At 47.9% G+C, this 22,971-nt stretch overlaps 1 protein-coding gene across 2 annotated transcripts; it reads left to right on the top strand.

Annotated features, from left to right (window-relative positions):
* The first annotated feature begins 750 nt into the window (after positions 1 to 750).
* Positions 751 to 22,555, top strand: LOC105567348 (pancreatic triacylglycerol lipase-like). 2 transcript variants are annotated; one of them, XM_012022154.1, is made up of 10 exons: positions 751 to 1,275; positions 16,107 to 16,273; positions 17,172 to 17,326; positions 18,786 to 18,905; positions 19,283 to 19,429; positions 19,676 to 19,904; positions 20,328 to 20,759; positions 21,360 to 21,486; positions 21,673 to 21,888; positions 21,992 to 22,555. In XM_012022154.1, coding segments are annotated over exons 1-10 (1,698 nt in total). In that variant the 5' UTR covers positions 751 to 1,273; the 3' UTR covers positions 22,095 to 22,555. The 2 variants fall into 2 exon arrangements, with proteins under 2 accessions (XP_011877544.1, XP_011877545.1); XM_012022155.1 differs by having other exon boundaries at positions 752 to 1,275; positions 20,337 to 20,759.
* The last annotated feature ends 416 nt before the right edge of the window (positions 22,556 to 22,971 follow it).

Below are 22,971 nucleotides of genomic sequence, written 5' to 3'. Positions count from 1 at the left end.
CGGGGAAAAATGGAAATATCTCATTATACAGGGTGTCCCAGGAGGAAAGGTCAATATTCTGGGAGGTGATAGTATCGGTCATTTTAAGCAAAAATGTTCATACGAATATATGCCTCATTCCCCACTGTTTCCGAGATAGAGCTATTTGAATGCAGTCGCAAAATGCACCGCAGCAAAATATTAGCTGTCCACATTTTACAACTGAAATTTAGTTGCAGTTTTGAGCTACGACAGCTACATTGTTTTCCGCGCGGGAGCGACTTCTAAGTTAAGGAAATGCGTTGAGCTAGAGTCCCAATATGATATACGAGTTATTTAATTTATAGACAAACGCACCTCACTGCATGACGCGCACGATAAGTCCATGAGCGATTCAGTTGCGACGAGGATTACTCTTAAGCGAAAGTGTACATATACGAGTAAAATTCATCTGGAAATATTTCACGCAACGCCATTATTTCGCCCCGTTATCCGGCTTATCAAAGCGCGCCGATATGAATGGATTATCCGTACAAAAAAAAAAGCAGATGAAAACTTTCTATTCGGTAATGGTCTGCGGCACGTAAATACACGAATGTCTATCGCAAACTTGAAATGAGCGCACGGCCGAGTCGAAAAGTAAAAGACGGAATTAACGAACTGAAAAAAAGATTATGCAGGAAATAATATATCATTTATCCCAAAGTCATTGCCGCGGCGCCGGAGTTCCGCGTTCGTTTCACCTATCGCCGCGCCGCGTCGTCCGCAGATCGGCTTGTTTTACTTCTCGATCTTTAATGAGCGAGGTAATCTAGCATTGGCAATTTTCCTCTCCCTCCCGCTGTTGACGCGGGTGGGAAATAACGGGAATCCCCCCGGTCGCTCGCTCGGGTCCGAACGGGCCCTTCACGTACCCCCCGGCTGAACCTCGACACCGGGTGGCGGACCGCCCGGTGGTGGGCAGGCAGATATTCCGGAGCAGGTTGCGAATCCCGCTTGCATTCGAGCAGTCGAGCGCCGGCCTCTCACCGCGCAACGTTCCGCTCCTCTCCCGAGCGGCCCTCTCGCCGTTCCCTCCTGCCTATTAACCGAGCGTAGGCGACGAAGGTAGAAATTTCCGCATTAGCCGCCGCACCACGCTGATTCCACGGGGCGGCTCGCGAGGGTGATGCGAAGCCTCGAGCTCCACGAGGACCACGTGCGCGACGACCTGAACGGCTGCGTGGCAAATCTCCGCGATGGACCGATAAGACAACGGGACGGCGCCGCGTGACATGAGAGGACGGCTGCGAAAATGTGAGTTGATCGCGCGGACCCTCGTCGTGCTGACGTTTAATTCAAACGGCCCTGAGCGCGCTCCTATCGTCGCCAGTGGTAAAATAAAACGACAATGCAAATATGGATTGCCGGTCGACTACAAGCTTGGCATTTTTTGTTTAATTTCAATTAAAGTCCGAATGTACGCGAGACGGAGGGGAGACATTGACTTGAGATACTCTTACAACTGTAAAACTTGATAAGTCCGAAACTTGAATGCGACCGGCGAGTGACATTCGCGATGAATTTCGCAAACGATCGAGGGAGGTAAATTTAAAAAAAATCATTGAGAACGTGAATAACTTGCCGTACTTACGCGTCACGTTTTCCACTGTCAAAATAGCGAATCCGCAAAGGTTCTTTCTCGTCGTGTGCAAAGTATTTTGACGTAAGAGCAGTTACATCGCTCTATCACGACCTTGACGAATTGATGGCGCGATTACATGAGTCACCCGATCGTGCATGCGAATCAGAAACCCGACTTGATTCGTAGCAATTTAGATATACGCATATAATGAGGTATCATTTTAATTTCTAATATCGCTGCGTTTTATTACATTTGTCACCGCTCGCTTTCTTAGGCGTTTAACCACTCATGTCGCGTTGGAAAACACCATTTACGCGACGCATGAGTGCGTCGCTCTTAAGACGATTCCGATTCCAGACACGTGTTCGAAATCACGACGCATGTCGAGTCGCGTCGCTTTTCAAGCAGTCCTGCCGACACGCTCGGTAAAAAACTATTTCTCTTGTCTAACCAAAAATAACTCGAGAGTTACTTTTACGCGCGTGGACTTGCCTCTGCCCAGATAGAGAACGTCTTTCTCCCAAATAAAATTTAACGATCCACTTCGTAGCCTCGGCACAGAAGGGCTCGGTTCAACCTGTAGCCGTTTGTCGTCCGCGGACTCACCGAGTGCATCTCGAAAAGTTTCGGGAGCAGCCGTGGAGCTGAATTTCAAACGCCCGGCCGCGTGATTCGCGAGGAGAGCGATCTCTAAAAGTCGACTCTCTAAAAGTCAGTCAGTGCACTAAAAAAAAAACAGTTGAACACTAAGAGAGAAACAGTTATGAGTACAGCACTGAATTATTCACTGCGGAACATTGACTGTTTCCAGTGATAATCCACCGATTGACTTTTAGAGAGCAGGATTTCGGAAAACGCGTACGCACGCGGCGAGGGAAAGAGCGGCGGATGTGAGGATAGAGTTGTAGGCGAGCGACGCGGACTTTCTCCGGACAAGCCCACGTAGGCGTGCACGCGGGCCTTCCACCAGCTGGATCGTACCGAACCGATCTAGCCGCGGGGCTGCGCGTCGCCCATGTAAGGCTGGAATCTACAATAGACGCAGCAAGTCGCAAGCCGCAAAAAAATCGACCAGTCACAGTCGAAGATGAGAAGAATGATCGACCGTCATTGGCCGATTTCTTGCGGCTTAACGTCTTGCGTTTTGCGTCCATTGTAGAATAAGCTTAAGGCTGGATCTACAATAGACGCGGCAAGTCGCAAGCCGCAATTAAAAAAATCGACCAGTCACAGCTAAAGATGAGACGAACAATTGACTGTCGTTGGCCGATCTCTTGCGGCTTGCGACTTTCTGCGTCCATTGCAGAACCAGCCTAAATCAGCGCCGATCGTCTCCTGCGATTCCTACGAGGAAGTTTTCTTTCGAGGTCGCGCGGAAGTCCCGAACGTGCCGAACTCGCGCGTACTATCCTGATCGGCACGACTGTCTCTAATCGCTGTATGGCCCGCGAGAAATGCGGCTCACTTCCGGCTTTCCTCCTTTCTTTCGCGCGCGAGTCATGCCCCGCGAAATAATTGCGGCGCAGGCGGGATATGATTAACCGCCGTTGAACATTCCGCCGCGTCGGCGAGTTTGCAGAGATCGATTCCGCCCTCCGTCTCCTTCGTCGGGAGATGAAAGTCCTGGCGAATTTAAAAGTCTTGGTGTCCGAGAATCGTTTGGATCCGAGGTCCGAGGTATCGAGATGCACAAAGTAAACGAGACGACGAAAACAATCGTCGTCATGTAATGACGCTTGCAAATTTGTCTAACGACGTACGTGGAATATATTATTTCTACTGTTAGCACGTTATTCCTACTTTATTCAATAAAGTATATAAATAATAAAAAATAAAGCAAGTGAGAGGAGTATCGAGCATGGTACTGGATAGCTCAGTAGGAAGAGCAGTCGCTCGGCTAGCGGAAGGTTCGTAATCCTGATCTAGTCTTAGACTTAACTTTATGGAATAGCTGCAAGCTGATTGTTCGCCCATTGTTCGCCGCGTCCCGACGCTCAAGCGAAGCGACTTTTAGCGCCGTCCATACGGAGCTGCGTATCCGCGAATCTATCGGAGGAACGTGAGAGCAGGTTTCTCGAGACATCGCGGATGCAGCGGCATGAGGAAGGAAATCGGCACCGCGTAGGACACGCTTCGGTGCCGCGGAGCTCGCGATCGTTTAGAAAAATTGTTCCCTCGTTATCTGAGCAAACGATCGCGGCCTCGATTTTTCCGATTATATCCCCGGTATTTATCTTCTCGCTTACAACGGACGCAAGAAATGTTAAGCTCGCCGCACGAAGATTTCGCGAGAGACGCCACCGGTGCCGGGAACCAGTGCAACAAGTGTCGCGTTACATAACGCGGCACAACCGCGCGATGTCGCAAGCGGGCCGATCTTTCGCTCGAATCTCCCCGTCGCCGATCAGTACCTGTCATCGCGAGACTCGCAAAGGGCACTTGCGCGGTCGCTTATGCAACGACGATAAACGGGGGGCCGGGTTGCACACACGAGGATTGTGTACCATACGGGCGGCGTTTCCGCGGCGCGCGCGCGGCACTTCCGGGCGAGAAAACGCCGTTTCCCCATTTAATCGCGCAAAAGCGCGGACTCGCGTGTCGACCGCGCGCGAGAACCGTGAAAACGACTTACGTCGACGGTATTTCGACGGCTCAGGCTCTCGGCGAGCCTACGGAAACGCGTTTATAAATTATCGTTCGCGCGCGCGCGTACACCAGACCTGCCAGGAAACTGTCGATAGCCGGAAAAGGAACCGGCGCGCGCGCGCGGATCGGAGCGTTTCTTTTGGCTCGGACCGGTGTTTCCGAGATCGACGCGCGGCTGGGAAAAAGGAAGCCCGCGGCGAAATTTTCACGGCGCACGTATACTTTGCGCTTTAAACTTCATTGGACAGATCAACGCGGAATTGTAGAGCGTGGAAGTCGCGAATGCCTGAAAACAGACTGCATTTCCTCGTGCTATTTCCTCTATTCCGCACCGATCTCGTCCGACACGCCTCCCTCCTTGTTCCGTCATCGCGTCGGGTCCCTAATCTCGACGCCTTAAGGGGGATGCTGGAGTGAGTTTGCACGTACAACTGTCTGTTTCGTGGAAACATTTGTGTAATATACAAATTATGTAGCTTTTGTGTATAGACCGACAGTGTTCCACTATTCGGACTAAACCAAGGAACGGCGGGGAATCACTGAAATTAAATTTAGAAGCCTGACAAAAAATTTATTCGCTAAAACAAGTCTTAAGAGTATAAGACAGCCATTCTGGCTTAAGACAATGTTTTGCTTTAAGCCTTTGTCTTGAGATAATGCACAATAACTGTCTTATGTCTTAAGAGTACAAGACCGCCATTCTGCTCAGGCCCTTAATTACACAAACGTTTTCATGAATTGACAGCTCTAGATGCAAAACGTGCAAGAGGTGCAGAATCACGCCAGCACTCCCTTAACAACCGGTTATTCGCTTCTCACGATGCCGTCGGTTGTCTCGCCGTCTTCCCAGTTGTCTCGCCCTTTTTTTCTTCCGCCCTGTCGATCTCGCGCCGCTGCCGACGAACGGGGAGGCAAAGCGGAACACGGTGCGCGTGACGCACGCGACATCGAAGCGCTGAATCGTGATAGCCGCGCGAGATCGCCGCGAGAGAGGCGCGGAGAAATGTTGAGCGAAAAAAAAAATCGCGCGCGAGCACATGGCGCGCGAGTCATTACGTATAGAAATCTCGGCCCCCGGCGGGCGCTGCAACTTTCGCGATCGCGGTGCATATGCATTCCCGAGAGATGCCCAGGCGCATCTCTTGCGAGCGCGCGCATCCGCTCGCCGCTTCCGCGTCCGTGCGGCGCCTCGTTAGAGCGGAATCGCGGGCGAGAATCAGAGGCGATCGTCGATTCTCGCCGACGCGTGTCGAAGGGGAGGATCGCGGCGAACGACTGATGTTTTTTTTTCGCGACCCCAACGCGCTAATTACGAATTAATTGGACGATGGAGTAATCAGGCAAGATCAGCCGGTACTCGCTGTAAATGCGCGACGGTTAATAATGCGGCGGCTTTGTCGTGTCTCCCCGGAGGAAAGATGGAAAAAATATCATTGCATATTTCTCGAGCATGTGATATCTGTAATTAAATCTCACGAGATCTAATTCTAAACAAAGTCATCGGATCTTTAGAAATCCGACACTTTTCTTCAATGCTCGATTTTATATTGAGATCGAGAAGCCTGATCTCAAATGTGCTCTTTGCGACTGAAAACATTATATTCTGTATAAGCAAATCAAAACGTTTGAAAAATTTGTGGACGGTGATAAACTGCATACATTGTACAGTCGTACATTGTCGACAAGTTTTTTAAACGTTTCGATTTGCTTATATAAAATAGAATGTTTCCAGACGTAGAGAGTACATTGTAGATGAGGCTTAAAAATGTCCTATTGAAATATTTAGTTAGATATAATCTCGAACGTGTAAGAAAAGTGTCGGATCTCCGTAGATCTGACGCTGTTTAGAATTGGCTCTCATGAGATATGTGTATAGTAATTAGATGATACACGATTGAGACATACATCGGGAGATTTTTCCATTTTTTCCCGGGTCATCTCGCTAATTTTCCCGGCGGTAATTATCTCAAATGCTCCGCGGATCCGTCGTTATACGTCGCGGAAACCCACGTGCGCTTCCGGCAAATCGCGAATTGAAACGTAAACTGGAAAAGGAGACTCGCGCGCGCGCGCACAAGTCAAGACATTGCATCTCCGAAGCGGCAGATCGCGGGTGAAACTGACGTATGTACGTTGTTTGCGGTGTGTGCGTTGATTTATCGAAGAGATTGAAAGACGTCGGAGGAAATCGTACGTCGATGGCTCCGCGAACTAGGGAGCAATTAGTCTGACGAGAACTCGTTTGCGACTCGAATGCGCTTAATTGCGACTATACGGGAGAAAATTCCACGTGAAAAGCGGAAGATTTATTAACGGGCCTTGGTTCACGTTCGCGAAAAATGCACTCGGGGGATACGATATTTATACACTGAAAAAAAATTTCTGGTTGAATATGGACGAATCAGATAATTCCTTTAGGATTTACCAGAATTCCTTTAGGATTTACCAGAATTTCTGTAGGATTACAGGAATGGTAAATCCTAAAGGAATTATCTGATTCGTCCATATTCAACCAGAAATTTTTTTCAGTGTAGAGCTGGCATCTCTTTGCGGTGCATTTTTTACTTTAGCGCCAAATGTATTATTTTCTAATATGCAAACTTTCCAAATACATTCGGTGCATATCGCATAAATATTAACATTCCAAAACATGAATAAATAAACGGATCACGATACGATTATCAATAAAATACCGAATAAAGTTTCAATATCAAAATATTCAAAGAGTGACTCTTTGAATTGATTATTGACTTTTCACGGAGTCTTCACGAAGTTCAGACCCTTTAGTCTTGGCTTTACGGATTCAGGATATAAAATCTGATTCTGACGAAACCACCAGCGTCGTCATCGAAAGAATTCAGTGCGTTTCATTCGTTTGGGTATCCTGGAGTCGCTCGAGAAATCAATTATGTTAAACACAATTTCTTAACTCTTCTAGGCCTAAGATTGGAGTTTCAAACTGACTCCAGGTCCAAATGCAGACAGAATAGAATAATTGAGGCCCATTCCGGGACCAAATACTCGACTTGGGGTCTCTCTTGCACATTCAATGTAAAACGCCAGAAATACGATTATGCAATACTATCGAAATACGCGGTGTCGCTCACGATTACGTGTTATTTGACGCTGTTTAAAGGCCCGAGAATCGCAAGACCTCCATGTAACATGCGTGGCATAACGTTACAAAGTGCGGCGCGTGTCGCGGCCGCCGCCGTTAAGCGCGGCATCGCGTTGACGAGAATTTCTCCGAGAGATTTTTCGCACAACCGCACGAGAGGCCGTGTCACCGTGTCTGCCGAGCGTTCCTCATTTCAACGCTTGTGCAACGGCTGGTAAACTTCACCGCCAAGTCGCCGTCCATCTTCATGAGGCCGTGACGTCGCAACAAAGATGCGTAAACCGAGGAGACTCAGCCTGTGAAGCAATCTGGTGGGTGCGCAGTGTCAAGCAATCAGAAGTGGCCCAAACTACCGAATTGACCAATCAGAAATTTGCTCCGACCTTCCAACTGCAAATCATTGCGTTTGAAGGCAGGAAGAGCCAATGAACAATTTGCCCCAAAAATTGGTTACATGCGCAATGTTTCACCTTGTATCTTTACACCATGGTCTAGTCGCCGAATAAGATTGGTGGCGGATGTATCAAAGATTTCTGAAGTATTAGCTGTACTTAATTACCGCATATTTTTCAGTACTTACAGGGCCATTTTTCTCCCTGTAAGGGTCGCCTTCCTTCCCTTTCTGTTTTCTTGTCGCTTCCTCTCCCTTTCTTTCGGGAATTGCCAGAAGGACCAGTCAAAAGCTGCCGCCAGTTAATCAGACTCCGATTAAAGGGGCTCTGTAAGTGCGCGTGAGTGCACGCGGATTGCGAGGCGGCCGGCCGCTACTCTAATACCAGCGAACACACGGTGTTGTTCAGCGCTGTGTTACGCCAGGTATGTAGGTCAGTGTAAAGGCCGATCGTTGGAAAGCTATCTATCAATCGTGACGCGGTGAGCGCGCAACGCGACGTGACACTCGACCCCCCCGAGTACGAATATTTTGGCCGAAGTTTAGCCTCGTGCAATTTTTGAATTGGAAGCAATGAGGTCGAACTAATGTTTTCGTGCCGGAGAAAATGTATTGAATTTTTCACCTTAGTCAAACCTGAAAAGAGTCGCTATAAACCTTTTAGCAGTAAAGAGGCCAATGCGAGTGTAATCAAGGAAGCTTCAGTAGACTCTCTTCGGCTTAAGAGCTTTCAAAGGGGGTAAAATATTGTATTGTATTCTCTTTGAGGGTTAAACACAATTGTTGTTACTCGTCTGGGCCTCAAATTGGAGTTTCAAACCGACCCCGAGGTCCAAATGAAGACAAAATAGAACAATTGCGACCCATTCCGGGATCAAATACGAGTAACTCGGGCCACATCATTCGCACGCGCGTGAACACATGTGACGGGAAAGCGAGAGGCGGGAGTGAGGAGAAAATATTTCGAGAGAAATATATTGTGTAACTGCCACAAAAATTACAAAGATAACGCTTGAATAACTTGAATAAATTCTGAGTCCGAAAGGCAGCGTCTCGTCGGACGAACGGGAGAAGTAACGTGGCGTCTTCCGGCTTGTTTTCTATTGATAACAACTTTGACGTGAATTTTTATTTTCTTCAGATAGGGCAAGAAATAATTAATCACCCTTCCGTTAAGTTAAACATACACGCGCACGCGTGTGCGTGTGTGCCGTTACGTAAATTATTTTGAACGCGTTCAAATGTCTTATCTGGGAGTCTAGACAAGACGTCTTTTTCCTCCCCCAACCCCCTCCCCCGTCAACCACGCTTATCTGCAACGATAAACCTTGCCGTATCGGCGCGCGAGACGTGAAAGTAATCGCGCCGTATTCCGGGTTGAACAACTCGTTCGCCGTAAAACGACTCGACTTGTCGGGATTTCGCGTAATCTTGTCAATCGCGGCGCAGGAGCGTTATCGTCAACCGCATTACCGCCGGTGGCTGACGAAGCCGCGCGTGCGATACGGCGGGAACCCCCGCGCGACGGCGAGTCAACGAGGTGTTGCGAGATTAGATTTCGCGGCGCGAGGAAAGCGACCTGTCGCGGCAATTAAGAGGACCTCAGGGAAGAAGGAAGGAAGGAAACAGCTCCATGGACTCGGCCGAAACGACGCGCGCGCTTCCGTATGCCCGCGTTTCACCGCGCGACGCACGCGAAAGACCGCTTTCCGATTTAGCGACGATAAATAATGCCGTCGAAGAGCCTTGCTCGGAGAGAAATTGCCGTGCTTACGCGCGTAAAACCCAATTTCCGGCCTGGCGCGCGAACTCGGGTCGTGTCTTCCTCCCTTCGCGAACGCCGGGAGCGGAAAGTCGCGTTTTTCGCCGCGCAAGGACGCGATTACGTGACCCTCGCGTAATTCCATTAAGCTTATTCTGCAATGGACGCAAGACGCAAGACGGCTAAGCCGCAACGCGACAGATCGACCAATCACAGTCGAATATGGGAAGAATGATCATTGGCCAATTTCTTGCGCAATGTGTTATTGCTCTACTTTAGCACAAGTTAATTTTAGTAGAAAATTTTATACAAAAATTAAGTTCCAAAACTTTCAATTGTTTTCAAAAACCGACGGTTGGGACACAGTTCCGACCTCATTGACGTTGATTCGACGTTGATTAGACGTCAGTGGTCTCACTGGGGGAGGCAAAGGTGACAATGTTATTATCCGCTCGCGGCTTCTTGCACAAGGATTGCCGGCTGTCGAAACGCGTAACGCTCGCGCGGACCAGGCGACTTCCTCGATTTCGTCGGATTTCATCTTCCGGCTTCTTTCTCATCGCACGGAACTTTTATTATTGCACACCGCGCGCGCGATTGCGAACCACCGGAGGGAACGGAGACGGGGGTCCTCGGCCGCCGAAAACGAGTTGTTTGCTTCGCTACCGAATTACGTCGACCAGCACGAGCAGAGACCTGGCCGGTGGAGGTTGTCTTTGAATTATCGTCGCGACGACGCGATGCAAGGGACGCGCGAGCCGGGGGCCGGGCCGAGCCGAGATGAGACAGCACGGTGAAATTTATGCCTGGGTCCGCACGAATTTACGACCGCGCGCGTGTTGCGCAAGAGAAGAACGCATAAAAACACGAACGACTTTTCTCTCTTTCTCGCACTCGCGGAAAGAGAGAAATGAGAGAGAGGGGGGGGGGGGGAGAAAGAAAGGTACGATTACGTAGCAAAAGATCGGAAGAAGAATTTCTCCTGTCTTGCCTCGGAGATTGGATTAGGTCATGACGAGATGATGCTGCGACGCGCCTCGCTCTCTCGTTTCTTCGCACGGCACCGCTTGACTTTCGTCCCGGTTTCAAAACGGCATCCTTCGTCGAAACGCGGATGAGTCATCGATATCTCGCCTCGCCCGAGAACTTGAATCGGAATTCGTTAGAGCCTTTAGAGACGATAAGACGATGACCGATGTCGCAATAGCAAATGACCTTCCCCACATTCCATTAAAATGCCCATCATTGATGAATACTCGTTTGCAAAATTATACTCTCGTAGAATGTAATGAAATTATACTTTCATGGTTGTACGTTAAACCGGCGCGAGACCTACGCGCGGTCCTTCACCTTGTAAATATTCAGGATTTCGACATTTTTGTCTAATTCGAAAAACAGTATTATTTGGTTTCTTTTAACTTTCTCAAGATCGAAAATCCTCGGACCGTTCAAGATACTCAGGTGTACGAATTTCTTCACACGGTCCCGAGTCGAATATTTTGACCCCAGTTTAGCCTCCACTCAGCGTCGACAATTGCTAGTCTGATTCGGCCTTTACGGAGAACGCGCGATCTTCGATCTTTCAGGTTCAAGATCTTGCGCGCGACACGTGAATCGACGGATTTGCACGGAAAGCGGTAGAGACACGTCGCGTGTCGCAATACTCGTAAATGCGAAGAACGCGGCGTTTTCGCGAACCGACAGAGAATACGCGCTTCCTGTACAATCAGTCGCAGCAGCTCGTTGCCCGCGTAACAGAGAAAAACTGCGGAGATGCACGTACCGGCGACAAAAAGAAATACGAGAAAGAAGACAAAATCATCCGGAGTTTCGCGAAAAGTTCTCGCTTGTGTGTCGCGGAGAAACGCGACGGCTCGTTGTTGATTATGTATCTGTAAGACAAGGCGGAAGGCAACATTTCTTCGATATGTAATTTCTGCCGTGAACCAACAAGCCACTGAAAATCCAAGAGAAATTGGATGCAAAATAATTACGTCACTGTGCGCCGCGAAAATGTAGAGGCGGACTTACCGTACTCTAAAAGAAATTTAAAGTCTAATCTGCAATGTGTTCTTTGCGTCTAGAAACATTCATGCAGTAAAAAAAATGAAACGATATTAAGTTTGCGTCAATAATTTCTCCTCTCTCGAATCGTCTAAATAAGATTGACTTACTATAATTGAGAGACAAGTAACATGTATAAATTTAAGCTTGCATTTACATTCTTGCTTGGAATAAATCTTCTCGCTAAAGGCCGCTTCTGCCAACGCAGTTTAACTTTAGTCTCGGTTCAATTTACTTTGTATCCTTTTACGAATTAAAAAAGATGAGAGGTAATTTAAACTGAGATTAAAGTTGATCCGCGTTGGTAGAAACGGGCATAAATGTTATAGCGCACGCAACATCGTCTTGCAAGATTAAAGTGTTCCTTTCTCAACAATAAATATTGTCGTCATATCGGTCCCATTTTCCGATAAAGGCGTGAACAGCATTGGACCCGGAAATCTCTTTTGTGCAGGGTACGGAATGAAAAGCGAGAGTCCAGGAGCGAGTCGAGCCGCGTAAGGGCCAGTTTCACAAACGTTAACTGTTAGCCAGAGTTCGGTTAACTCCCTATCTTTTTCCATCTTGTTATTTAAGAAGAGACGGAGAATCAATTAACCTTCGGCCAGCAGTTTACTCCCTAAAAGGACTCGGGGATGTGTAAAGTGACCGCGCGTTACGCCGACGATCGCCTCGCGTTACAGATGAGGGCGCACGGCAAGGCGGAGAAAGAGAGAAGGAGCGGAGGAGAGAGCGCGAGGGATACACAAGGAAGTGGTACAGCATTGCCGCAGGGAAGGACGCCGAATCTGGGCCACAATTACACGGAGGCCGACGACGCGCCTCTCCTTTCCTCGTGCGACTGGCGCCGCGATTACATATACACTCTCCCGCTTTCGAAATAATAATTATTTAATACCCGAAGCAAATGGTGAAATGTGCGGGGCTCGACTCAGAGAAAGAAAGAAAGAAAGCGCGCGCGCGAGAGAGAGGGAGGAGGGATGGACCGGTTTTCTTTCGTCGTGACAGTTGCCGAGAGCACTGTGATGGCAGAGGCAATAAAAAGCACGAAAACAATACCAAACTGTAATTTCCGAACGAAACCAAGAATAGGACTCGACCGACATCCATCACGACCGCGTCGTCGGTCCTGGATCATCTTGATCCGTCATGGCAACGCGAGCGATTGATAAAGGAACAGCCAAGATAAGAGATTGACGTTAAAGCCCGTATCAAACTACGGATCGAGATTGAGATTAGATTGAAATTTGACCAATTAGAGTAAAAGTTACCAAACTTGAGATTAGTAGACTTTACTGTGATTGGTCAACTTTCAATCTAATCCCAATTTCAATCCGTAGTCTGGTACTGGCTTGAGGGGGGTATTTTTTTTATACCGCGATAATTACCGCATCAATGTCGCCCAGGCCGTTCGGATACGAGAGACCGAGAGCGTTTGCGACGGACGTCGGAGTATTCCGCCTCTAGGAAGTCGGAGGGAAAGTGGTGATACAAAGGCAAAAAGGCAGGCCGTGTGAGCGGTTGACCGAGCAGCTTCTGCGTACGCGCAACTCGAAAACGCGACGTACGTGCGTGATAAGTAAAACGCTCCGGCGCGCCGTTCGGGTCGTCTTTGTTACGCGCGTGACTCAGTGAAACGCGCCCGTCGACGGCGATCGAGTGGCAGAAAAGGGTTCATCCCGGGGTCCCCGAATGCGCGGAATATGCAGCTGCTCGTTTGCGGAATGCAGAAAATACCGCACGACAATCCACGCGGCGCTGCCCATATTCGTCCCGCAACAGGTTTCGAATTATCCTCGCGGCTCCCCTTCCAAAACGCGCTTTCGTACCCCTTGCCTCCCTGATGCTAATCGCTGAAAATATAATTTACTAGGATAACTAATGAGAATATTCTTAAACGTCGCCAGCAGTAATTAACAACATCGGTGATTTTTATTGACCGTATCTGGCAATTTTAATAATAAAGAAAATTTATTGCGAGAAATATTACCAAATATTACTCAGCCAGGGTTTGAACCTGGACCACCCTTCTCTCTAGGCGGGCTAGTCAACAAACATATACAAAATGAGACCAATGTGTAGCTAATAAAATTGCTGCTTTTTCGTAAAAGTTGCAAATTGATTGACTATACATTTTCTCGGACCGAGTGGAACTTGGAATTAAAAATGTCGATAATTGACGTTTTCAATTCCGTCTCCTATCTTATCTGATCGAGTTCGCCAACGGTTTTAGGATCCCCTTAAAAGCCTGCTATCTTGTATTAGAAGCCTATATCATAATAGAGGACTTTCCTCTACTTTTAAAGAACATTATAACTGTACAGGTAGTAATTAATGCACTCCTAATCGCTTGCGACGGACAAACTAATTAGATACCGTAATTAACGCCGATTTCTCAGAAGATTCTGTAATTATTTGTTGAGTGGAACTTATTTACTACCAATTAACCCGATATCTTGGCGCAGAAATCGAACGCCTCGAGGCTCTCGAATTCAGGCCGCGAATTCACGTGTAAAATTCAGAAGGTTCGAATAACGTTCTCCGTAAACAAGAAACCATATCGGTTCTCCCTCCCCGCGGCTCCTTACGCCATTAGCCGGCTGTGTTTTTCCGCGAGCGAATAACGTTCGCGTTCTCCCGTGCCACATCGTTGATCTCGACAAATCGACTTAATGCGATCTACCTGTTTACGAGGCGGCGCACTTAAACCGATAATCGATTGACGCCGTGTGTTGCGTGCACGCGCGTTTTCCTGAAGCGAACGACCGAAATGGCCTGGTGAAAGCGCGACCATCAATGGCAACTCGGCGCGATAACGCTCCTCGCGAGGAGCCGGCGATGTCCCTGCACGCGTGAACCCACTCCACGCAAGTGCAATACACGCGTGTGACATAATCTAGGCTCAATGAGGCACGACACTCGCGCAAGTGACATAATCATCCTCATTACGTTGCGTAAGAACGACGAGGGAGCCGCAAGTGGAACAATCGACAGCTCGAATCTCCGACGGGTGCAGGAAAGTGTCCGATAAACTGGCGAATCGGATAATTGCAATTGGTACGCGGTTACTGCTCGACAATACGCAATTAACAATCTTTCTTTGTTGCAAAACGGAAAGGTGTAACAAACGTACGCAGATACGCCGGTTATGTCATTGAAATGTCTAGTACGTTAACGGAGTCTCGTCTTCCTCTTCCTCATTCTATTGTCGCGGCCGCTGACATGACATTACGAATCACACGCGGCGCGAATATCGTAGCGCAAATAATGGTATACACGCGTATGCGTACATCGCGTGATTAGGACGTCAGTCCGAGCAGACAAAGGTCTGGTTCCGTAAAGATAAATGTTACTGACGTCGCCTTACGCGTCACATCCCGCTTCGGATGCACAAACGTTGTTCAGGAATAACGCGTCGAATTTGTGGTACCCGGATTTGAAGTTACGGTCGCGCGATCTGGGGTGCTTTCGCGACGTAGATCAAAATGATCCGGATCAAAATGATCCGTGCTATGATTGGTCAAATCTGGAATTTCATTGAATAAAATTTCAATGAGATGCTACGAAATTTCAGTTTTGACCAATCATAGCACGGATCATTTTGATCCGGATCATTTTGATCTACGTCGCGAAAGCACCCCTGGTCGAAGTAAACTCTAGAAATGCATCCGTAGCAAGACCTTACTTTGACGGCCTATAACGAGCGAGAATACCCGAGTCGAGTATTTGGTCTCGGAACCCTGCCGGAAATAGTGCTACAAAATTCTTAAAAAAATATATACTATTAGAATCTAAGAAATTCTACGTAAATTTAAAAAGTGTTATAAAAATCAACATGAAAAACTTCTGGTAAAGCCATGGTGTCGACGATGCTAGAACTCGATCCAAAATCTCGGTCTAAGCAATGTGTAGCTAATAGAATTGCTGCTTTTTCGTAAACTAGAACTCGAACCAAGTTCCTAGCATCGTGGACACAGGCCTTAAGAAACGCGGCGATTCGAAGGACATTCGTTTTTTTTTTCTTTCGTGAACATTGAGGACTTCAAGTGAATGACCTGAATGCGCACACGCACAGTCAACCTTGTCGAATATCTTTCCCCTAAACATAACGATCGGAAATTTCAGAGTATCTCGCGAGAAATCGAAGGCTGTTCGACTCCCACCAATACCGCGCGCGGCGCTTTTAGATTCGGTGATCATCCTTTCAAATACTCAGTAGCGATTTAATCCCGACGCGCGATATTTGCCCAATACAGCCGTCGTACTTGTTTATAATAGTTTTGCGCGCGTTCACGGTTGAGCGCGTAACGTCTGCATAATAATCTTCAGTATGTGAATTTCTATTTACCATCAAAACAATCCCCTCCGTTGTTCTGAGAAGATTGCACTAATTTGAAGTTGGTTTTTAGTAGAGTGAACAGGTGTCCCCCAGCAACGCGATTGAGGCGTCCAGTAGTCAGGCATTGGTCTCGCCGTGCAAATCGACCGTGGCCGATTTTATATATTCTTTTCGCCCTTGCAGGATGAGGAGGAGCGGCATAAACGGACGAGGAGTCGGCGACAACGGCGAAGGAGCGTTGGTCCTGCTCCTCGTCGCATTGACTCCTGTTATCTGCTCCGCCGGAATCCTGGACCCTTGGCAGTGGGCGCGCAGCGATCGGATCGAAGTCAACATACCTTGGCTGCCTTGTAAGTACCATCACGGACAGATTAGAGAATCCAATCGTAATCGTTAACCCCTTCACGGCCATGCAAGTCCCACATACATGCTTTACCTCTTTGATTCCTTGGAATGCTAGTGTCCCGTTAAAAAAAATAATAATATCATAAAAGAGTCACCGACCAACCTTTGTCAGAGTAAGAAATTAACAGAAAATCGCAGTTTTTGAGGCGTCACCCTGCAAGGGCGAAAAGAATATATAATTTTTCAATTTTTAAATTGCACCGATCTTAAGAACGAAATAAACCGAACATAACCGGACTTTTTCATCATATCTTGGATACTCGCTGCTCAACAAAGGATAAGTTATTACTCATCTTTCACTCTTTGGAATTATCATTGTGCTCGCCGTCATGGACACCGTAGGGTTTTTAAAATGTATTTACCATCGACAATTTGCCATAGTCTACATTGATGTTATATAGAAAATGAGACGTTGCGTCTCATTTAAATTATATGTCAATACTTATAGGTATGTATAATACTGACGAAGACTAAGCGAAATATTTATTTTATCTAAGATTCTAAGATAAAATAAAACGAAGACTAAGAATTTTTGTAATAGTTATTCAATAAACTCCTATCATAGCTCTTGTAATAACTTACGACCTGTTATTACATATATTTGTAAAGAATATTGTAAATAATTCGGTCATGAGAAAGAGACGATTCGTCCCTCTTTACAGTGTCAGGAACATATGCATATGTTCCTGACATGTATATTAAGTATATATCGAGATTTATTGTCTTTCGCATCTTTTGCCAACTATAAAATTCTTCTCATTGTCGGCTCTCACGAACGTAGAGCAAAACTTAATCGAAATTAGAGAAAACTTAACGCGTCAATGAAGGAACAATTTCTTTCAGTCGAGAACGAGACGCGCTGTTACGACGAGCTGGGTTGCCTAAACATCACCAGGAGCTGGTACCACCTCATTCATCGACCCCTCAACGTGTTTCCGTTACCGCGAGAAGTTATTAACACGAGGTTCATCCTCTACACGAATCAGAATCCCCTAGACGTAAGTAAAGGCCGGCGGCCCCTCGGATATAAATATTCGTGCGACAATCGCGGCGCCTTGAAATCGAAAGCACGCTTGGCGTTTTGGTCGTAACGCGAAAGTGAAACCGAGGTGAAGATCGAAATTCATCGGCGACTTGGAATTTCACGGCTAGTAAATTCGGATACGGTGTAAACCGCTTCCGCGTGGCATAATCGCACGCATCGTGAGAAATTGTATTAAAAGCCTGTCGGGTTCTACACGGAGAGAATTTTCTCTTAAAATGATTGTGGGACAACAAGGCGTTTTTGAACAGCTTTGTGGGCGTCTTTTCGAAATTTTACCAGTGAAATGTATGGTAAAATTTCGAAAAACTCTTATAAAATTCTTCGAAATGCCGTATTGTCCTACGATTACATGATTTTCAGAATAAATGGAAAAAAAATCTCTCCGTGTGTATAAAAGAAAGTCCTCTATCGTGTGATAGGTTTCTAATATGATCTAGCAGATTTTCACCACCCAAATTCAATCGCAAATCTTTTTTCGCAACGCTTACATAATCTAACAATGTTTTAAGTATGTTTCAAGTTTTTGTGAATGTTTTAAGTATGCAAATGTCCTCATCCCCAGAACCCCCGCTGTCCCGTATTAGGATCCTATCTCATAATAGGAGACTTTCTTCTACTAGACTGCTACCTTCGAGCTGAAAAGTGAGAGTTCTGCCATGTCTTATTAGGTAAATGAAGTAGTATGCGTGGGGTAAATGTAGCCGTCTAGTATATGTATAGAAGCCTGTGGTTCCGTCCCGCGACAAGAATAACCGGATGGAGTATCCCTTGGTCCCGCCGCTTATCGCGGGGATCAGCTGTGAATATTTAATGGCCATGGATATCTTAATTAGCGCCATCAATTAAACAAGACTGCACGTGTCGGTGAGCAGGCGCGGCGCGGCGGTGCCTACGTGGCGCACGCGCGCTGTTCCCTACGTGCACAAAGATAAGATCTTTGATTTATGAATTAATGGATGTATCCGAGGAGGAAGAGAGCCGCGGGTCCGTGCGAGGTATCGAACTGCGGTTTCAGCAGACATAACGCGCGCGGTGAAATCACATACCTACCACATAACCGTGCACGCAAGCATACATCACTCGCCTCGCGTAAAATCGCTGAATCATGAAATTAAAATAAATACTTTTGTGTAATTACGCCCGGCAATTAGCAAGCACAATCCCCGGCTTATCGCGAACTTTTACTGGTATTCCTTCCCTCTCGGGACACGCCTGCGGAATGGAACTTTTCCTATTAGCGCCCGTCCTTCCTGGCGAACGATAAAGAAAATGAAATGTATATCCGTGGCGTTCAGAATCTAAGAGCAACGTTTTCGAATGAGCTCGTCGAGTAATCGACTCCTTTCGTCGAGCCGCGTGAACGTACGCTTAATAATGTGTATAATGCGTTCTTTTTGTTTCTCCCTCCCCAGGGACAGATTTTAAAAGTGGCCAAGGATAAATCCATCGAAAATTCAAACTTTAATCCTAAACGAAAAACCAAATTCATTATACATGGCTTTATAGACACTCCACTCAGCAACTGGGTCAAGGTAAGTTTACCCTTTTATTGTTGCAACATAGATGCTCGTTCATCGGACCTTTTTCTTTTTTATCGAAGTCTTACGTTACGTATTCGCAATCAAACTGTCATACTTATAATACCGATCCCATGTTATTTATTAATTACCAAAGATTAGCCTGCACCGTGCATCTCCATCGCCCGACTGTCGTCGTCTATTGCGAGCTAGACGTATTGGTAAAGAAACGTATTTCCATGCTACATTGCGTCAGTGTTCTCGAATATACATGCAACACTCGAAATACAATACGCGACCCAGTGACACAGTTGCATCTGACGACAGACGCAGCTCTTAAGCAATACGCGAAAATCCTTTAGCCGGCATTTATCCTCGAAATACGCCCGCAGGAGATGAGGAGCGAGTTGTTGGTGCACGGCGATTACAACGTTATCGTGGTCGACTGGGCAGGTGGCAGCCTACCTCTGTATACCCAAGCGACAGCGAACACGAGGCTGGTCGGACTCGAATTAGCTCACCTCATCAAGCACTTGCAAGTAAGGAATGTCCCAAGCTGGATTAAATTCACGTCCGCCGACAGATAATGTCAGATCCTCAGCACGACCGAAATGAAATATCACGAACGTAATGTCTGAAAATAAGGGACGGCCACGGTACTTACTTCAACGTGCGATAGTTGCGGAAATTTGCGATAACGCCGTAACGTGAAAATAACTTTTATTTCTAATCCCAGAAAAATATCATATTTACACATTTGTATCCTCGACTCTGATTAAATCCAGACAAATTACGGCCTGGACCCGGACGACGTGCACTTGATCGGGCACAGCCTCGGTGCCCACACGGCTGGCTACGCGGGCGAGAAACTGGGCGGCAACATCGGACGTATCACCGGGCTGGACCCCGCGGAGCCGTACTTCCAGGGGATGCCGAGCCACCTTCGCCTGGACTACACGGACGCCCGGCTGGTGGACGTAATTCACACCGACGGGAAGAGCATATTTTTCTTAGGTAAACGACGCACAACGGACACTCCGCGTTCGTCGTGCTCGTGCGTAACACGAACACCTAGCGAGGCTCTATTGATCGGAACGACCCGAAAGACGACGATCTAGCGAAACTGCAAATACCTTCAATGAGCTAAAGACATAGTGAACTACGCGCAATTTAATGAAGGAAAAGAAATGTGGGGGGGGGGAATTAGGCTCGTCCATCTCTGTGAAATCTCAGCTTGGGATTCGTAGCTGAAAACCTTATCAAGAGGGGAAGGTAAAGATCTCGACTCTGTACGTAAGCAAAGATATCGGTGTCGGCTTTTGATAGAGAGACAAGGTCTTTATTTATATTCGATCGTCGTTTCGATGAATCCTCTGATAAATGGAGCCTCGTCGCACCGTGGGTCACGTTCTCCAAACTAACGTAGTACATGGCAAGGCCTTCCAGGGTACGGGATGAGCCAGCCCTGCGGGCATCTGGACTTCTATCCGAACAACGGCAAGGAGCAGCCCGGCTGCACGGATCTGAGCGAGACCACGCCGTCGCTGCCGCTCACTCTGATACGCGAGGGCCTCGAGGAGGCCTCGCGCGTCCTGGTCGCCTGCAACCACGTGCGCGCGCTCAAGCTCTTCATCGAGAGCATCAACTCCAAGTGCCAGTACGTGGCGCACGAGTGCTCGAGCTACGCGAGCTTCCTACGGGGCGAGTGCTTCTCCTGCAAGAGCAACAACAGCTTGAGCTGCGGCGTGATGGGCTATCACGCGGACACCAGTCCGGCCCTGGTGAAACGCCAGGCCATGGGGCAGGACGTCTCGTCCCTGCTGGGCTCCAAGTTCTTCTTCATGACCGGCAAGGAGGATCCGTATTGCAGTGAGTATACAGTGCTCGTCGGATGCGCGAAGCGGCTGAGCAGGTTTCTAAACGGCGCTAACGGGAATGCGTTCGGCCGTGTACTGTTTCTCGCATATTCGATATCTGGTACAGATATGTAATGTAGGCTGATCGCATGATCTTCGATAAGATAGCGCCAATATGTAAAACTATGTTAATACCGATGGACAGTCATTTCGGCGTGAAAGAACGAAAAATCGACGACCATTAACTTTCCCAGTGGTAATAACTGCTTAAGAACACCGCCGGGGCTATCAGCTTTCCATCACAATGCACTCTCGCGCTTTTAGATAGATGCATTCCGATCGTAAAGGTGTCGCGCGAGAAATATCGCAGCAGCGATTCAAAGTCCCCATCCGCCGGTGCGAACGTTAATTTTGATCGAGATTTATTCGATCCGTACAGGCATCCGTTAATTCCCCGCTATCGATGCGAAGAATATCTACCGAGCAATGCGGCTTTTCTCTATCGCGAGAGACGCAACTTTCTCCGCGCGCGATAAAAGCAGCGAACGACGTCTCGTCTCTCTCTTTCTTTCTCTCGAAGTACTCTCTGATACCGATCGTAATCGCCTTTTAGGAAGACATTACAGACTGACCATCAACCTCGCCCGACCGCCGACCGCGGAGAGCTGGGTGCAGGGCTTCATGAAAGTCACTCTCCACGCTGACAAAGGTGTGATACGCAACATGGATCTCACGCCCAGGCAAGTATTTGTGCCGTTATCGCCGCGTCCATTCGTCTACGTCGCGCGGCGACGGGGATCAGGAGGCCCCGGCTATTTCATTTTACGCTTCGCGTGCCCGCGTTAATCTCGCGCTCGACGCTCCGTCCTCTTCTTCCGTTTCTTCTTCCCGCCGTCGTTTGACCGGACATCGTTTTCCTGCCGCAGCGGTTACATGAAACTGGAGCACGGGTCGACCGCGCGGATGGTCGTGGCGCACCCGACCGGTTCCATCGGCAACATCGGCAAGATCAGGCGGGTCGAGCTGTCCTGGGCCTACGACATGGACGTGCTGCAGCCCAGGTCCCTGTGCTTCTTCTGGTGCAATGACCGCCTGTACGTCAACAGCGTCAGAGTGGACGCCATGGACCTGCCGGGCAGAGGGTGAGGAACCGGAGCGCGATCTAATGTAATCCGATCGTGCTCTATCTATTATTTTAGCCCGCTACCGCCTTCCCGTATACACCTAACTCTGTCCCGCTTTTAGAAAACGGGAGGTGGATTTCTCCAGCAGGCTCTGCTCGGCTGGCAGACAGGAGTACGCGGAGATCGCCAGCGGATCCACCGCCACGTTCGTAGACACTTGCTGACGATCCGCGGCGGGAAATCGCATCTCGGGCGCGTCATGTAATTACAAAACGCCGTAGTGTTAGCTGCTTCTATCCGTAGGCGGTTACTTGAAAGTCGGACGACAACGACGACGATGATGATGTTGATGATGATGATGATGAAACGCAACGCGAGAGAATCGCGGCCCCTCGCAATCCTCGTAATTTCTTTCGCCGGCGATACAGCCGGCGGGAGACAGGCGTTTTATGTGTTCGGCTCTTTCTCTATTTATCGCCGACGATCTGCCGCTTTCTTTAGACGCGGCCCGGCGGCGCGGCACGAGCCACCAATTAACACTTCCACGAGGCTCGCGGACGAGACGATCTGACGTAATTCGCAGTCTTGCATGCCTGTAATCGAGTTCCTAGAGATCTGTCCCGTCGGGCGAAGATAAGATCCCAATAATGGCGCGACTCGATTGAGAAAACACTCGTAGGAAGTGAATTCCTTGGCGCCCGGATGCGAAATCGGACGAGCCACGAGCGTGCTTCTGACAGAAAAGTCTTAACTTCTCGCTATGCTTTTTCTTCTCTTTTTTTTTTGGTAACGATTTCTTCAGTATTAGTATTGATCAATTATTATGTACATGTTGTATATAACAGTAGACAGTAACACGTTAAAATTAATTCCTTATGGATGTGATTATCGCTAGAGTCTTCAGTGATCGCTAATGTAAGGCTCCTACTAAGCCATCGGTCTATGTATTGTACAATTGATACACTTCTTGTTCTTTCTCCCCTCGATGATATGGTTATCGTATTGTCCCACGCGATACGAATATGACGATAGGTTGTGATATTCCCTTATAGCTTAAGAATCGTAACAACAAAAAAAAAATGCGCAAAAATGCGGTGACTC

Source organism: Vollenhovia emeryi, unplaced genomic scaffold, assembly GCF_000949405.1.
Source record: "Vollenhovia emeryi isolate VEMERY1.0 unplaced genomic scaffold, V.emery_V1.0 DF939138.1, whole genome shotgun sequence".
Classification (NCBI taxonomy): domain Eukaryota; kingdom Metazoa; phylum Arthropoda; class Insecta; order Hymenoptera; family Formicidae; genus Vollenhovia; species Vollenhovia emeryi.
This window is presented reverse-complemented; position numbering and strand designations above follow the sequence as displayed.

Coding starts and splice junctions, on each gene's coding strand:
- LOC105567348 (XM_012022154.1), top strand. Junction 17,327..18,785: donor CGAATCAGAATCCCCTAGAC/GTAAGTAAAGGC, acceptor CTCCCTCCCCAG/GGACAGATTTTAAAAGTGGC. Junction 20,760..21,359: donor CAAGGAGGATCCGTATTGCA/GTGAGTATACAG, acceptor ATCGCCTTTTAG/GAAGACATTACAGACTGACC.